Genomic DNA, 18,003 nt, shown 5'->3' on the forward strand with positions numbered 1-18,003 from the left:
CTGCAGACTGAGGCCAAAGTACATACTGTATTTATAATCGAACACAGCTTTTTAAATAATTACATCCTTGTGCACTTTTTATTTTTGGTTCTTGAATAAAGTCGCTCAGATGAAATTAAAGAGGATGCAGGAGAAGGTGCTTCGATGCTTCTTGCAGTTGCTATGGCAACTCTGGGGCATCTTATTCAGCTACCTCATTGACTGAATGTGTCCAAGCAATGCAGGCTGCAACTTTTGGCTGCTCCTGGAAAAGGCAAGGAGGAGTGCTGTTGATCTTATGGCCACCCAAAGAGCTTCTGACAGAACTGAAGAACATCTCTGAATGATTGATTCGACTTTCCCTCGTTTTGCATGAATGGGCAGCCATCTGAGAGCACCTTTACCAAGAGTATTTTGTTAGGGATGTGTACGCATTTGCCTTTGACACTTCACTATTGGTAAATAATCTGTTGTTATGGGTTTGTGTCTAAACCCCTAATGCAGCAATTTATATATTTTAAAAGAAACTCTCATATATCCTATTTAGTGGAACCCTCTGCAGGGTCAAAGAAGAAATTGCTTAACTAGGACTTTAGATGTGGAAGTATATTAGCAAAAAATTTGAAAAGCAAAAGCCAAATAAAACTGTACAGTGTGAGATTTGGTTCATTTGTTTGTTAACCAGGAGTGAATCCAGACACTTGCCCAAGGGATGTCTTTCTGCCCATGTGTCAGGATGGGGGAGGTGCTAAGGCAAATGATTCCACAGACCTAATCTCAGCAGAGACTGGGGTCAGAACAATCATTCAGCACGAAGTGAAAGAACAGCATCTTTGGGAGCAAAGTTTTTACAAAACCAACTTAAGCAATTCCCAATAAGGTGTTGCAAAAGTATTTGGCTCCATGGCAACATCCCTGAAAAAAAATATTTAATGAAGTGAGGATTCCTTCCTATGGAGGGCAACAATTCTATCTTTGTGTAGTGGCTAATGTACTGTAAATACTCAACTGGTAGCTATTGTTTTTATACGTAAATTTCTTACATCCAAAACTCAACTGCTTTTCTATGAATATCCAAATATTTTTATATCCATTCAGAAGGAATGAAAATGAATATCCATCTGAACTGCTCATTTTCTAAACTAGGATCTAAGGAAGACCAAGTCCACATAGAAAACTGAATAACCTGCACCATATCATAATTCCTCAACAAATATTTGGTCAAGTTAAATAGGATTTTCTAGAAGCCAAAGCCCTTAACAGCCTCAACCTCTCAGCATATAATCTGAAACCTGAAAAAAAAAAAACATCTCTGGAAATGAGTACAGTCACCATGAAATCCCTCCGTTCAAGCCAGACTTTTGTGTCTCATCTGCGCCTTTCCTGATTTGCCTGGCATTCTGATGTTTGTCATATATTCCTTAGAATGGATTATCTTATTTCCTGGGCACAGCAGATGGGAAGAAAGACCTAAATGATGCTAGGGGACTCTGGTGATGGACAAAAGAGCAGCTGATGATTTCGTGGACAAAATTTACAAGCACCAGGCAAAGCAGCACCTGTTAGCTTGTGTTGCACAAGGAAACATTAAATAATACGTATCATTTTTTTAAATAAGCAGAGAATTGTATAATATTTTAGAAAACCGTCCCTCCAAAACAATTGATGCCCTTGAGGCAACAACTTTCAGTTATTTGGAGAAAGCCACTTAGAGGTAATTATTCATCATTATTATTCTCATGAGTTAATAACACCCCTGTGTCAGATTTTAAACTCCTCCCCTTCCACGTTCTTCTTAACCATTTCTCTCCTTTCCTTCCCCGACACTCCACTCCTCTAGCTTCCAACCTAGGGGACTGACTCATCCCCGTTTGCCCAGAACGTTCCCAGTTTTAGCACTGTGAGCCCTGCATCTGGGGAAACCCCTCTCTCCCAGGCAAACCAGGACAGGTGGTCACCCTATTCTAGAAAAGGTCAGTGTGATAGTATTGTGCTGGTGTCTTGCAGGTATTACCTTGTAATTATGCAATTTTTTAAAGTCACGATAACAATCCTCATATAGTGGCTCAAATCATCAGGTCACTAGAGCCCTTGACCTGAACTATTTTGAAAAAAAAAAAAAAGAAAAAGGCTCTGGGTTCTTGAAATATGCTGATCACGGACTTGGTTCTTTACTTCCCTTAAAGTGGGTAGAGCTAGCCTTCCTTTATTTATGCATTTATTTAAATTGGGGAAGGGAATCTGATTGACTTAATCTGTTCTGCCGGCTCTAAGATGGAAATTTCTGGAGGGGAATCTGTTTTCTTCTTTGCAAGTGTGATCTGGGCTCCTACTGCTTCAGAAGGCCAGCATTTGGAGGTTTTTGTTTGACTGTCACTGAAGAAAGAAGCCTAAGCAAAAGGTCTCTGAAACCCCACCTCTGCCTTTTGTTTTTGCATGTGTATTTAATAACAAAATTTTAAAAAGTAGAGGTGAGGCCCATATCGCATTCAATTCACTGTCTGGAGGTACCATTATATATCTTGCTCAGTGGGCTCAGTCACCAAGAAGCTCATGGTACACCTTTGGCTCCCTACAGTGGGAAGAGAGCAGAAGTGTCTGATGGGGTAGGGTGCCTGGAACTTGCTTAGTAACAGGGCTTTGTGGTTTCGCCCAGAGTCAGGACTAAGCAATTCCTAGTTAATTTAAATTAATCTGAAGTTTGAAATTTACCCAAATCCCACAACCAGTGCTTAAATTTGTCCTTAGTCTACCCTTTGTGAGCTGCTCACTCTCTCCAAGAACTGGATGAGAAATGGAGGAGCAGGTTTTGAAGGAGGTGAGAATCCTGGGCTCATGTGTCCCGTGTGGAGAACCAGAATGCATTTTCATCACCTAGAAAACTAAAAACTAAGAAGCAGAAAGGCTTTGGGGTAAATGGCGAAACTTTTAACCAAGACTGCCTCCAAATGGAAAGCACAAAGGACTGATAAAAAGTACAGCCAGGTGCTAAATGGCCTCAGTTTAAATCTCAGCTCTCATACCTACTTGCTATGTGTGCTTGCACAAGGCACTCGACCTCTCTGGTCCTGGTTCCTCATTTCTTAAATGAGGATAATAGCACTGCCTACTCCATAGAGTTGCTGTTAAGATTAAAGTACTTAATACTTACAAAGAATCTAGAACCATGCTTGAAACACAGTAAGTGCCACACGAATATTTGTTAAAGAAAAAATATTAAGGAGCAACCCATATTTCAGAATGCAGATTTTCTCGAGATTTCCAATCATGAAACAACAGTGAAGTTATTCCAAATCTGCTAGAAAAAGTCGCATTTTCTCTGAGACTGCATAGCCCTGGTAACTTTGTGTCCTCAAACAATATATAGTTTAGTGGATTAAACTAACTGTGGAGGCATATAAAACCTGGAACTCGAATTTTATTAGCTTTACACCCAGCCTCAGTTTCCTCTGTGCCAGGGGTTGGTAAATTATAGGCCATGCGCCCAATCTGGCCCATCACCTGTAGTTATAAGTAAAGTTTTATTGAAACACAGCCATATCATTTGTTTTCCTATTATCAGTGTTGCACTCCAAGGGCAGAGTGGAGACAGACCCTCTGTTTTGCAGAGCCAAAAATATTTACCTTCCGGCCCTTTACAGAACACTTTCATCAACTCCTGATTTACAATACAAGAAGAATACTATCCTAATCTGGGAGTGGGGAAGCACGGTTGAGGTAACATATAAGGCAGAACCCTATACATAGTTTAGGCTCCATAAAGGATAACTACCATCATTTAAACAGAGACTTTAAATCTAAAGCTTATAATATGTTTCGTCAGTGTTGTTTGCTTGCTTGTTTGCTACCCTCTCTCTACCTCCCCTGTTCCGTCCAAAAACAAAATATGAGCTTGACTTCCTCTAACTTGGATTAAGTTAATCTGCCACCGCACCACACCTCCCTGTTGAGGCCATTTCTATGGCTCTATTCATCCCAACTATCAGCCTTTCTGTCCTGTGCTTTGGGAACATTGGCTTCGTATCCCAGCGAGGCTAACAGTAACCATACAGGAGGCCCGCAAATTCTTGCACGGATTTGTCTTCAATTTTTTAATTTTTTATTTAGAAATAATAAAATAAGACATAATATATAAAAATATGTACAATCCATGGTTTGTGCAGTACAATAGGAAGACTTTCGGATACAAAAAGACGGCAAACGGGAAAATAATAACTATCACGATTGTCAAAGGTCGGGACTGTTCAACTCGCCAGAGCCCAGAGGTGAAACCCAACGTAACTAGAAAAGAGGTTCTCGTCGGGAGTGGAGAGGGGACTACGCAACACTTAATTTTTCGCCTTAACATCATTAGACACAGAGTGAAAAAGAACTCACCCTGCTTCTCAGAACAAACTTTTTGCCTTTACTGAGTGGCTTATTATAAAACGGGAGCTGACATTTGTCATTTGCATGGGTAATATGATTTGGGGGATAGACCTCATCAAACAGACGGTCAAGGTTTGGGATGGGGGTTCATAGGGAAGAAAAGAAGTGAAGAGAAGAAATAATGCATGAATAGATTTTTGTGTTTTTTTTTTTTTTAAAAAAAGGTAAAACAGACTTTCTCCAGCAATTTGGAAATGGCTACAGTGCTGTCTATACTGACATTCTTACAATGTCTGATTCAAGTATACTCTTAGAGGGATAGAAAACTATTCCATTCTCAATAGTCAAAATAGAATTCACTTTGTCTATCTTTTATTTAAAAATAGGATAACCAGCAATCTATGCCTCCTCCCAAAAATATAATGCCCATCCAGATACGAGCAAAAATTCTTTAAAAGGGAGTAATTCCTAAGTAAATTCAACGGGGGTTTTGCTTGCAATAGAGAAGGAACACGTAACTGGGAAGAGACCCCAGATACTCACGGTGAGTCTCCTCTGACTTCATTCTAATGACGTATGTGCACTAATTAAGGAGACCCAGTCAATAAGGACAAATGTTTTGAAGGTAAAATGTAACAAAAAAATGTTGTGCATTACCTGTGTCTTGGCTCTTGACAAAAAAAAAGAAAAGAAAAGAAAAGAAAAATCGCCATTTAAAGCTTGTAATTGTTAAAATACTACTAACTAGGAAAAGCTTTCAAAGGAACAGTCCATGCTGAAATAAATAACAGAACATAGCAATACGAACCTTATAAGGCTGGTAAATATTTGCTAAAACCATGCTAACCGGTAGCATAGAGGTACTAGCTCTCCAAAATTGCTGCACTGAAATTATACTTTCTATGGCATTTTTTTTCCCTTTACAGACTTCTATTTACATTTGGCTTTAAATATGAAAATATCTGATAAACTTTATAAAATGTACACTTTAAAAACATAGCTTCTGCAAAATTTTCTTGGAAAAAAACAAAACAAAACAAAAACAAACCTGTGCACCAGAAATTTTAGATTTTTTTTTTTGTTTTTCAGAAAGAAGTTGAAAGATTTCCCTCCCTCATTCTTGCCCCCAGACCCACCCTCTTTCAACTGTCTCAAGTCCTTTTAAGTGGCAACACTGTGTATTTGGGAGGAGCCCTCTTAGTGGTCGCTCTGTGCTCCACTGCATCTTCATTTAATTTACATATCACTGAATACTCTTTGGTTTGATTATTTTCCTTTGCAAAATATCGAAATAGCAGCAGCTGAAGCCCTCAGTAACCTCTCGCCCTTAATAGCCGAATTGTCCCCTCGTCTGTCAATCCCAGTTCGTCCAGCTCTCTAAACAACTTCCCAAACCTGCCTTTAAATTTGGATTTAAAATAGCATCCCTTTGCTTGACATCTCTGTCTTGTTTTCCATGAAAAGAACACCACAGTTTTCAAACCCGGCAGCTTTGAAGGCTGAGAAGAGCAGAAACTGTCATATTATTGCAGGCACGGCATTCAGAGATGGCTGTTCAAGACCCAGAGACCATCACACACATCAATTTGCAAAATACAGGATTCCGGAACAAGCTGTTTTTTTAATGGCATACAGGGATATAATACCATAAGAGAGTTGATTTTGAGACTCCAATGAAAAAGAAAAGTCAGCAACCCCCAGAATTCACACATAAGGAACTTTAAACCAAAAAAGAGTTCCATGATTGAGTTAGAGCAGGGAGAAAGAAAAAAAAAATGTTTCGATCAAGTCAGGCAGCCAGGCAGGAGAGACTTCTGGAAAACAATGTGTCCTTAGTAACCTGCACTAGGGCTCCACAGGCGAGAAGGATCAGCTCAGATCCAGTCTCAAATGTGCATACATAAAGGAGAAATAACCCTTTGGATCGCTATCTCCTACTTGTGGCTGTGTTATATTTTGTATGGCTCTTGTTGGCCCCAAAATACTGCGGCATTTCCATTCCTACCCTCTACCATTAAAATAAAGTCACTTTCCTCTCCCTCACGAATACTTGAGCTGATGTTCTACATCAAAGTGGCCGGTCCACACCTTGCCGGCTCCCCCTTTGGCATCTGCAGCCTTCCAGACACTGTAGGATTCGCTCCAGACAGACTGATGGGAAGAACCAGCCTAGAGGCTAGGCGTGGCATCTTCTCGAAAGCCAAGTCAAGTTGGAAATGTCCTGACAGTTGGGGCAATGCATTCAGCCACAAGAGTTTAAACCTACCTATCATGTTGGGTGGCTCAGTTTTTGAGGATGCCAACTAACTCCAAACCTAGGTCTTATCTTAATGGAATAAATTTTGGAATGTGCGAACAGGGGAAATCCAGACAAATCTAAGAGCACATCACCATCTCTCACCTTATGCGTTGGCCTGGCCAGCCCTACCAAGCAGGAAAGAAAAGATATTTTGATTGTGTATGTGTGAATTTTACTTCACCTTTCTTCTTCCCCTAACAAACACAAGTTGCATGAAAGAGCAAAATCGAAAAAGCACGGACACTTACTAGACTTTGTGTGTATGATGTTCTATTTTCTGAGTAAGGTGAAAAAGAAGAGGGCAGTTCGAGGTCTTGCTGAGGTTCAAAGTTATTGTTTCTTGATTTCAAGGCAGCCGTGGAGCTTTCTATCCTTTTTAGTCTAAGCTCCACTGTGCAAAAATGTGCATTATCTTTGGTATTTATTTTAGGTAGTCTAACTTAAAATTTGAGATAACCCATTAACATCATGGAAGGAAAACAAAACAAAACAAAACAAAACCCATAGGCTACCATTTGGCTAGTGTTACATAATGCCCTTATGTAACCAGAGAAAGAAAGAGAGAGAGAGAGAGAGAGAGAGATAGAGAGAGAAAATCAATTCTAGCAAATTACTGGCCTCAAAAAAATCAGGCTCTCGTTTTGGCAGCTTAATAGCCAAATACTTGCCACTTTGAAGCACATATCATGAGCTTTCAACAAAGTTCAACACTGACTTTTAAATTACACGAAAGAAAAACTACACGGCAACAAAAATACAATTTGTGTTCATGTAGTTAGCAGCTTTTCAAAAATTAAGGCAGAGTCTTGCCTTTGTTATGCCATTAAAAACATTCTTGTTCCCTAAAGAGAAGCATTCTGGATTAGTCAAATACCCAACCAAGGCTTGCCTGCAAGTTCAAGTTTTGTAAAAAACACAAAACAAAACATAAAAACCCCATAACTTATTCTACAACATGTATGTGCCATTGGGTCACGGGGGAGGGGGGCGGGGGGAGGCATGGTGAGTGCTTTACGTTCATCTCCGAGCTTACAGTCTTTCTTTGAAACCATTGTGCTAGTCTCAGTCCTTTGTGGCCACTTGCCTTGACCCACCTCTTCACCGGTACCGTCGTCTGAATAACTGTTTGGGGCCTTTGACCAACAGACTGTTATTTTAAAGTAAAATATTCCAGAGAAAGAAGCAGTCATATCTCCGACTCTCGCCGTAAGGGCCTGGGCTCTAGAGGGACACTTGCCTGATTGTGAAGGTCTATGTCAGGGGGTGTGTCCGTACTGGTGCTTTCTGGAACCCCATTGTCACTGTCATCTTCCTCTTTGCTCGTGAGGGCGACTTCATTTTCGTAGCAAAATGAATTAGCATTTGAGAGGATATATTTCTTTTCTGCTAAGTCTCTGGCACTACAGAGGGGAGTGTTGGGCACTTCATAAGTCTTGTGGAACCTGGAATAGTCCACTTTGTAATAGTGCTTCTCCTCGAAGAGTACAGGCTCATAGCGGTGGCCCCAGAGGATTTCATTTGCCAGATAGGAGCTACGGCACTGTGTTGTCATGGCCGTAGCTTCCACCATGCCCTCCAGAATCACCACAATTTCAAAGTCTGCGTTGTCAATGTCCTGTTTACTCAAATCATATAAAGGACTGTCTTCATCTATTTCATGGACTATCGTGATCGGGGACACCAGAAATATGCGGTCAATTCCACTGTCAAACCCGACATTGATATCTATTTGATCCAGGGGGATGTACTCCCCTTCGGAAGTAATTCTGGATTTGAGCAGCTGGGCTCTCACGTGAGCTTCCACCAAGTGGCTTTTCCGAAGATTGCCCACCCGCCACATCAAACACAGCTTGCCGTCTCTCATGGCAATCACAGCGTTGTGACTGAAGACCAGGGTCTCGTTTCTCTTCTTTGGCTTTGCCATCTTTGCCATAACGGCGCCGATGATAAAGGCGTCGATGATGCAGCCCACGATTGACTGGAACACCACCATGAAGACCGCAATCGGGCACTCATCTGTGACACACCTGAAGCCGTAGCCTATGGTCGTCTGGGTCTCAATGGAGAAAAGGAAGGCAGCCGTGAAGCTGTTGACCTCAGACACGCAGGCTTTGCTCTCTCTTGACGCATCCAGATCCCCATGGAGCAGAGCTATCAACCAAAACACACAGCCAAAGAACAGCCACGAGAGAACAAAAGCCAGGCAGAAGATAACCAGCATCCACCGCCAGCGAATGTCCACGCACGTGGTAAAAATGTCTGCAAGGTACCGTTGTCCCTTCTCCCCCACATTGATGAACTGAACGTTGCAGTGGCCGTCTTTCTTCACAAAGCGGTTCCTGCACTGCTGTCGAGTGTGGACTTTACTCTTCCCGTTCCCAAAGCCATTTGCAACCGCCATGGTGGCCAACTTCATCCCGTCTTCTTCTGAAGAGACAATGCTATAGCGGTTGGTTCGCACACTGCCCATCGCTTCTGCCGTGGACTCCAGTGCTTCTGCTTTGGAAAACAGTCTGAGTTTTTGCAAAACCCTTTGGAGAAACAGTTTTGAATGTTCAGTGAGGACACATACAAAAAAGAATAAGGAGAGAGTGGGGGTTTCCAGGAGCCTCTCGAGGTTCTACCAAGGTCTGTCTACGGACATGCAGAGCTACCTCAGTAACTCAGCTGACATCCAGAGTACATGTCCTGAAAACAACAACAACAACAAAAAGACATTATTCATTAGAAAAGAAGTCATTATTAATCGATTCTACTCTCTAAGGTATAACATTTCCTAGCAAGGCACAGCCAGATACAGATAAATATACTCTGCAGTAAATTATAAGGTATTTAATTTCCTTGTACCCTAAAAATATTTTTACTGTACTTAAAAGCATAAAGTCATTAAGCATAGGAGAGTTCATTGTTTGGGACAGTCTTTCAATCAAAATTTCAGGTTCTTTCCCCCCTATTTTTTTCAGCAATCTAGGAGATTCTGTTTTTACAGATAAACCTCTCTCATTCTCTCTCTGGCCTTCTCTACTTGCTAGGGTCCCAAGTTATTAAGCAGAAGAAAGACTTGCTAAGTCCAAGGTTTGTCACGAGGCTTTGAGAACTCAGACATGTCTAGAGAACAGTTTGCATCAAGGCAGAATATTAATATAAATTGAGTCGCAGGTGCATTATGGGAGGATACCAGAGCCCTCGATGACACGGTGAAAATCAGAAGGCACAGACTATTTTGTTTAAATGATAAAAAACAAAAACAAAAACAAAAAAACAACTGAGCAGACAGCCCTTATAATGACCTGAAATCGGTCCCAATTTCTGGAAACTGTTTGGGTTTGCTTCATCACTTCATACACTGCAAGCAGCCCCTTTGCAGAAATGCCCGATAACATCTCTGTTAGTGCAAGTGATTCTGACTTGAAGGCGTAGGTTTGCTCTGGGGGATAAAGAGCGAGTCTGTTGCCTAGCAATGAGTCCTGAAATTCTCCAGAGATGGGACCGCCATGTGTAATGACAGGCTAGGAAGTAAGCACCTTTGTGCCAAAGGACCGGGTCTTTAGCGGATTGCGATAAGGCAGGAACTCATTTCATGTGGGTCCAGTTCTGTGTTTTCCCAAACAGAGACAACTTTGTAGGAGTAGGTCATAATTGTCAGTCAGCTTACTTTCACTTCGAGCCCTACTGTTTGCTCTATGTTCCCATGGAGAAGGCACTCACCTTTACCTCATGTGAACAAACAGTAGTTTTCAGTTTTCTCCTCTAGCCTCATCCTAACCTCGATAAAAACTATCTATTTACTTTAACTTCCCATCTTCACTCCAAAGAAACTATTTTTTCCTTGACTCACAGAAGTCTAAGATAAAGTCCAAAGTGTTTCCCTGTATCAAATAGGAATTAACAAAATGAATACAGCATAGAACAAAAAACCAGAAGTGATTCTCCACTCGTCCAACAACCCAATCGATCTCGTGTAGTAAAGGGGGACGATGGAAAACAGATGGAAAGGAACAGAAATTCGCTGCAGCCCTGATAATGAGGACTCCACTTTTTCTTTCTCCCCCCCAAACCACACGAGATTAAGTAGTTAACAGAACCAATTTCAGCCGAGCCACCTGCAAACAAATCAAGCAAGTCATTTATCTTGTTTCTGCGCACCCCCTTAAAGAGAGGCAAGGTGCATTGTCTTTGAAAATGCCTTGTTACAGTCTTTTCACTTCTCCCTCCTTATCCAAGTTATTATGCAAGAATGTGCCCCAACACATTTTTCCTGAGATTAGTCATCTGTGAAAATTGCAATGTGTGTTACATTTTGGCAGCTTTTGACACGTAAATGATGCCCGATTTGAAAGTGCCTTTGAATTACTTTATAAAAAGAAGTTACTGTGCCTTCCCAGTCTTCCACCTGCTTCAATGTTTTGTCTGCTTCCCCGTGAAGTTTGTACTTGGACAAAAGAAATAAGATTCCTATTCCTCAGGGTTCTAGATCCGGGACATGGAAAGAATTTTTTTTACCAGTGATTTCAGATTATTGGGCTCATATGAAATTGCCAAGGATTTCTATGCAAAACCAGAGAGAGATAAGAATAGAACATCAGATGGAGGTGTACTCTCCAAAACAGGGGAAGGAGGTGCCTCATGTAAATAGTGCTTGTATCCTTGAGGTCTGAATGACTTCAGAATCTTAAAAGTTGACACCAAGAAACTCCCTTTCCATAATTTAAAACAATCCTTCCATCTGAGTTACCATTAGGGACCATGAGTAGACAGTTTCAAATTTCTTCTGACATATTTCTGCACTCTTTGCAGATTAAAGCATAACAACCATATGAAATCTAAAGACTGAATTATGACCTTCCAAATATCTTGACCCCAGGACATTAGTCTGAATTCCACAAAACACACTATACCAGCTTCCTAACCAAGAGCTCTCGGCCTTTAGAACTTTGAAAATAGCCTGTATTGAATGACTATTATTGTCTTATTTCCACTGTTAATAATAGAATTTGTTCCACATGCGGAGCATCATTTAGAAATTTTACCATTCTGCCTGGAAAGGGGGAAAAAAAGATTCTTTTGGCAAAATGGAAGCTTTTGTCACTTCCAATAGATATGCTCCTAAACGGATTTATGGGTGTATATGTGTGCACACACGTTATGTGTATTCAGAGTTTTGGGGCGCTGACTACATAGCAAAAATCTGGAACCTGCCACAGTCTGCTAGGGTAATTGTCTTAACATCTCATTATGAAGAATGCCCTCCTCACTGACCTGCCCACAGGCGAGCAGAAAACTTCCTTGCCTGCTTTTCTCTCACTAAAAATCACCGATTCATGAGCATCTGGAAAAAAACTTTCATTAGAAATAGGGCTTTTGTGCAGCTTTATTTTAGGCATATATTCAAAATAATTCTCTGAGAAACATTCGATTAAGAGGAGATGAGAACACTAAGTGATCTGACTCCTTGCTGGGTGCAATTCAGGAGAAACCATATTCGATTTGATGAACAATGTGTAAACTCCCCTCTCAGCCAAAATATTTAAGGGCCTGATATAAATTTAATAGATACAAATAATCATTTTACCCAGGCTATAACCAATGAGGTAGAAAGTATTTCTGGGAAATTGAGAGGCTACATGTGGTGCTGTTCATGTTAAGACTATTTATAGGCTGAGCCAAAATTAAGCATAAGCAATGGAAAAAAATAGTTCAGCCATTTCAACCTTAGGTAGATGTTAAAGAGAGAGAGAGAGAGAGAGCGCGCGCGCTATAGATAAATTCAAAGTCAAGGAGATAACACTATATAAATGAGTGAATCTAAATCATTGTTCCCATATAGGAAATATTTCCAATTTGGGTGATAAAAAACTAGAAAAACATAATTGTGAGAAATAAATGAGAATAAATGTGTCTCATAATATGGTCATGGTGTGCTGTGGATAATGAAGTTTCTGACTATGGATAGCAAATAAGGATAGTAAAAGAAAGCGCGTTGGGCTGAGAGAGAGGTCTGCTAATGAGTGTTTAGAGTAGTTATTCCCCAGCTGACGCCATATAGACCAGCCTGAGTGTGCTCTGGGCACATGTTGCTATGTGAGCACAACTGCTAGCAAAGCAACCTCTTAGAAGCTCAGTAAACAGAAGGGAGGGGGAGGGGAAATAGGGGCAGGGCAGAGGGATAGGCATTTATCTATCTAACATCTATACTCAACAGTGCACGTAGCATCACTCAGCATTTGCAAATGCTGAGAAATATACGTACCTTGTGATTAAAAAACCCTGTAACAGTCTATCTGTTCAGGTAAAGACGTGGCCCATCTTTCATGCTACCGAGAAGTCATACAAGGACTCTACAGTTACCCAGAGATTCTACACCTGGGGCAACTGAAGAGAGTAGAAATACTGTGTGTCCTTTAAAAAAAAAAAAAAAAGGCCAAATTCACAAAAGTTTAGAATAAATATTCCTACGGATACCAATAATGTTAAAGAAAGTGCCATCAAAACAGGAGGGAGAGGGGTTAAAATCAAAGTTAAATGACCTTGACCCCAACTTTGACCCCTCTCACCATCCCTGTAGTAACATCTCTTACTCCCTGAGCCTTGAGATTTTTACAGCTATTGGCAACAGGTAATATATAGCAGACGTAGGGCAGTGGTTAGTGAGAGGATATCTAACAACGTATTGATTATTAACGTGAAAAGAAAGCAAGTGGTAAAAGGCAATATGCATTCTTTGCATACCCAAAACACGTTTTCAATGCCTTGTTTCCTAACAGGTAATTCTGAGTTTATGAAAATCCCCAGGATTCACAGCCGTATCCTAGTTACCATTCCATTGGTAAGGCTCATCCAGACACAGACATTAAACTGCCCATTTCCTATCTCGATTTTTTTTTCAATTGTCATGATGAGTCTATGTTATGATGCAATCTTCTTGCAGAATCCAGTCTTTTCGACCACTGTGCTCTTTCCTGAAACCACGCTGTCTTCAACTTAGGTATTAATGCTATTATTACTAAGAATAATGCGTTGCTTAAGAGGGAGTGACATATGATGTGAAAGTTTTGCGGTCTTCGGGCTCAAATCCAACTCGGGCTCGCGCTCTCTTTCCCCAGCAAAGCAACTTTGAGACGCTCGCTCTGTTTGGAACTCGACGCTACACTTGAAGCAATGACAAAGGAAAAAAAAAAAAAAAAAAAAGACGCCAAGGATCAAGACTAGTGCTGAGTCCCAAGTCTGCCAAGATTTGAGACCAGTGCTCTAGGAGCACTCCCCACCCCCACTCTCGCCTTTTTTTTTTTCCTTAGAGCGAGAATCGAACACAGGCTCCCTCGCCCCTGTCTCCAAACTCAGTATCTCGCTACAGCTGGTGCACTGGAAGTTATGAGCACAAACAGATGCTGCAGAGAAATCTGTTTCTATTGCTCAACTGTTCCAAGCATGTCTCAGTATTTTTAGCTCTGGGGATGTTCTGGTGCGCACACAAACTCTATAGGCATGATCTGGGACTCCACAGCGTGGGTAAGCGCTACAGCAGCGTGACAGCTGGGCACCTCTGGAGCAGCGGGGCAGGGTAGGGTTGGGGACGGCGGCCCGAGTCCACTCCCCAGGACACACAGGCAGCGGGAGACAAGGAGGGAAGAAAACACACAGCAGCCCTTACCTGTTGCTGGCGCAGGAGCATGGGGACATGAAGTGGAAGTGGGGGGTACAGAGGCATGTAAGATCCAGTAGTTTGTAAAAAGCGAGTGAGCCAAAGCAAACCAGAATCCCCAAGACCCAGCTTGCCGGCGCCGGGGAAGGCTGCGCGCTGGCCAGGGCTCCAGTGCGCTCTGCAATATCCTGGGCTCTTTTGAGATACCGGCCCGCCTGGCTCCGCCCCCCGGCCTCGGCCGGCCAATCGCAGCGCGCCTGGCCGCACGGCCGGCCCCGGGAATCTCGGCGGGGAGGGGACGATGCTACACCCGCTGCCCGCGACGCTGCCAGGGAGGAGAACCTGCCGCCGCTTCCGCCCCCTCCGCCCAGCGAGCCGGGTCTGGGAGTCCGGCCCCGGCCGGGGAGGAGGAGGTTGAGCCCCAGCTGGGACAGCAGCAGGTGGGAAGCTCCGCGGCGGGGCTTTTGCGGCTGCCTAATTGCAGCCTGGCCTTGGGCAAAGCTTCCTCGCCCTCGCCGAGCCCCACACTTCCCTTTTCCTCTCCTCGGTGGCCGCTGTGCTGTGCGGGCTCCTAGAGGGGCCCGCGAGGTGCCAGGGCTGGGCGACACGTTTGCAGGCGGGGAGGATTGCCTTTCAGCCCAGGCGCGTCTCCCTCTTCCCTCGCTCCCCCCCGCCACCCAGAGCTCCCCACGCCCCCCTCTCCCCGAATTCGCCGCAGAGGCTGCGGTGCGCGGAGGAGCCGCGAATCCACTGGGGAAAGGGACCGGGACCGGCGCGCAGAACCCGGCTGGATTTAGATGCGCACAACTGTTGCAACTGCAGAGCAGCTGGGCTCTTTCTGCTCCGGGCTGTTCGTGAATTACTTACAAAGCGCCTGGACTTCTCTGACGGGTGAACGACTCGTTCCCTCTCGCTTTGTCCGCCCTCAATCTCTGTCTCCACCACCGCCCGGCACGCTCTACTGATCTAAAATCAGAGCAATTAGAGTAATGAATTCTCTGGAACAGCAACTCCTACAGACACTCAGCTCTGCCCTCGCATCAGCGCCTCCCAGCCCTCATTCCCAGCAACCAGGCAAGAGCATGTAGACCCTTTAAAAACCTGTCAACTTCAGTGTTAACCGCGTCTGGATCCTGGAACTTTGCAGATTAATCCATGTGTCCGTGTGTCGGGGTGTGTGTGTGTGTGCGTGTGTGTGTGTCAGTTGGGTAAGTGCATATACCTCTGAGTGCTGTGGTGTCATAACGAAGCTTTGCTCTTAAAGGACACAATATATTTAGGAGTCTTCCTTACAGACTTTGAAATTCCTCTGTGTGTGTGTAATGTTTATTTCCTCAAGCGAGCAAATGCGTCTTTCGTGCAGTTTATTTAAACCTCTCAACGGCCCCCCTAGAGTCGCCGAACTGCTTCGCCAATGTAGCTCGTATTCGGGGCTGCACAGACACGGTGGATTTTTGTGTGTAGGGGACGTGAAACTGACAATTCAAGGAAAGGGTCCGCGCGGGTACCCACTTCCTAGCTTTCATGCCCCCACATGGCCCCTAGGAGGTGCTGGTGAGATATGCTAGGTTTTGCAGATGCGTACTTAACCCCGCTTTAGCAAGTGTGCCGCTTTTCCTAGCGCTGAGCGAGATAGTGAAATTAAAAGTGTGCAATAAGTTGTGCATGCGGTGTATCTGCTTTGATAGCCGAACGTATTGCTGTTCCATTCCACTCGCTGAGATTACACAGCCCTGCAAGCCCTGTAACCGTCTTGCCTTTTAAAACCCTGTATGCGGGGGAATAATGCCTCACACCACTGGGCGGGGGCGGGGGTGGGGGCGGGGGCGGTCTGTCTACTTTAATATTTATTAAGTAATGTATTACGTTTAAACAGCTTGAATTAACTCTGGAAAATAGATGGATGTATAGAAACCCAGACTGTAGCCCAAAGCTAAAAACTTGGAGACAGAGGAGCTAATTCTATGTAGTCAAAGGAAGGAGAAGGAGTAACATCTCGCTCCACCACAACAGGCTTCTTCTGAAATGTGTTTCTGCATGGATTTCTTCTAAGAAACAGGTGGGAGAGGTCCAATTAATCCCTTAAAACATATTAAGCCTAAATGGAAAGAGGAAATTAATCATTATGTGTGTTCTCTTCTTTATCATGATTCAATCTGTGCATCTGTAGATGGCTAAGAATTTCCCAACCCGGGTGAATTCAGAGAGGCAGCATTTTTATTTCCAGGTAATGAGCTCTTTTTGAAAATCAGTCACCCAGAGAGGGATGCCATTTGTCTGGAACATGGATTGAAATTGTTTTACTTTAATATTCTACTCTAAATAAACTGAGTACACCATAGGCCAAGACAGTTTCATATAATAGAAGAATCTTTTTTTTTTAAGATTTTATTTACTTATTTGACAGAGAGAGAGAGACAGCGAGAGAGGGAACACAAGCAGGGGGAGTGGGAGAGGGAGAAGCAGGCTTCCCTCGGGGAGCCCAATGCGGGGCTCGATCCCAGGACCCCGGGATCATGATCTGAGCGGAAGGCAGATGCTTAACCGACTGAGCCACCCAGGCGCCCCTAATAGAAGAACCTTTAAAGAAATGAACACAAAGTTATAAGATTATGGTTGGTTGTGTAAATTTAGTTATGGGAGGGGGCAAATGAATACACATATCCTAATCTTTCTTATCAACATCACTCTTACCCACCATGGGCTGATAGGCAGCAATGCTTATTTCTTGAAGTAGAAAGTTAGAGAAAAATTGATTATTGCAATAAGCAGCTTCGCAGCCTGAATCAAAGTGTTACCTTAATTATTTAGCTAAATAAGGAAAATGAAGGATTCTGTTTTATAAGTAAGTGAAATTTGGTAAATGCGTGATAGTTTTGATTAACTCCACTGCTTCATGTTACAAAGGAAAAAAATTAAATGTGCATTTTAATTAATAAGTGACTTTTCACTATGTCCCTATTAGGGAAATTCTAGTGTTCCAAAGCATTCAGTGCTTTTTGGAGTGAGGCATGATACAGATTTCTTTAGTCAAAGTGTATCTTTTTTTGGCTGAATCAGTCCTTATTTAGCAAAAATCCCCATTAATTTTGGACACCAATGCAGTTGGGTGTTGGGATCCATCTGTGGATTAAATTTTTCCAAGGAAATGACAGTTATGCTGTTACTGATTCCCTCCACAGTAACCACCTATAATATTAGAGCCAAATATTAGTCATAATCTAGATCTGCAGTCCGATTATGAATGGTTGTGTGACGCAGAAGGTGATTGTTCTACTAGCAGCACAGATCTTTCCTTTGCACTTATATAAATATCTCTAGCAATCCAATATATTTTCAGTCTTCTATTAACCATATATGTAGTCCAATTTTACAGTGATGAGAAATGGAAATCCCTGTCACTTGCATCTGCTGGGTATTGAGAACCCCTTTCTAATCTTCACAGTAATAATTAATAGCAATAGAAAATAAATGTCAGATGAACTTAAAGTGTAGGCAGGATGAGTTTGCAATCTGCTGCAATGAGGACAAGCCATTGACTATGGTATTTTAAGGCACTGAATGTAATCTTTTTTTTTTTTAAGATTTTATGTATTTGTTTGAGAGAGAGAGAATGAGAACAAGTTGGGGGGGCAGCAAAGAGAAGGAGAAGCAGGCTTCCTGCAGAGCAGGGAGCCCAATGTGGGACTTGATCCCAGGATCCCACCGACTGAGC

At 42.7% G+C, this 18,003-nt stretch overlaps 1 protein-coding gene and 1 pseudogene across 7 annotated transcripts; one reads left to right on the forward strand and one right to left on the reverse strand.

The window, feature by feature from the left end:
* Positions 1-8: 8 nt before the first annotated feature.
* KCNJ2 (potassium inwardly rectifying channel subfamily J member 2) lies at positions 9-14,476 on the reverse strand. Of its 7 annotated transcripts, none has more exons than XM_028112699.2 (5): positions 14,298-14,476; positions 12,897-13,045; positions 11,906-11,975; positions 7,884-9,334; positions 9-244 (listed from the first exon to the last, which is right to left on the reverse strand). In XM_028112699.2, the coding sequence occupies exons 4-5, from the start codon at positions 9,114-9,116 to the stop codon at positions 182-184; spliced, it is 1,296 nt and encodes a 431-aa protein (XP_027968500.1). In that variant the 5' UTR covers positions 9,117-9,334; positions 11,906-11,975; positions 12,897-13,045; positions 14,298-14,476; the 3' UTR covers positions 9-181. The 7 variants fall into 7 exon arrangements, with proteins under 7 accessions (XP_027968500.1, XP_027968499.1, XP_027968497.1 ...); XM_028112698.2 differs by lacking the exon at positions 11,906-11,975 and adding an exon at positions 13,376-13,790; XM_028112696.2 differs by lacking the exon at positions 11,906-11,975.
* LOC148163363 (uncharacterized) lies at positions 10,141-16,081 on the forward strand (annotated as a pseudogene).
* The last annotated feature ends 1,922 nt before the right edge of the window (positions 16,082-18,003 follow it).

The sequence above is a fragment of the Eumetopias jubatus genome, unplaced genomic scaffold (genome assembly GCF_037043125.1).
Source record: "Eumetopias jubatus isolate StellerSeaLion01/CBP00866 unplaced genomic scaffold, mEumJub1_p1.0 scaffold_10, whole genome shotgun sequence".
Lineage (NCBI taxonomy): Eukaryota > Metazoa > Chordata > Mammalia > Carnivora > Otariidae > Eumetopias > Eumetopias jubatus.

Excerpts from the sequence above, each read along its gene's own strand:
- KCNJ2 (XM_028112695.2), bottom strand. The coding sequence starts at position 9,116 with ATGGGCAGTGTGCGAACCAACCGCTATAGCATTGTCTCTTCAGAAGAA. Across the intron at positions 245-7,883 it reads ACATAGACCTTCACAATCAG|GAGCAGCCAAAAGTTGCAGC; the intron begins GCAAGTGTCCCT and ends TGCCTTTTCCAG.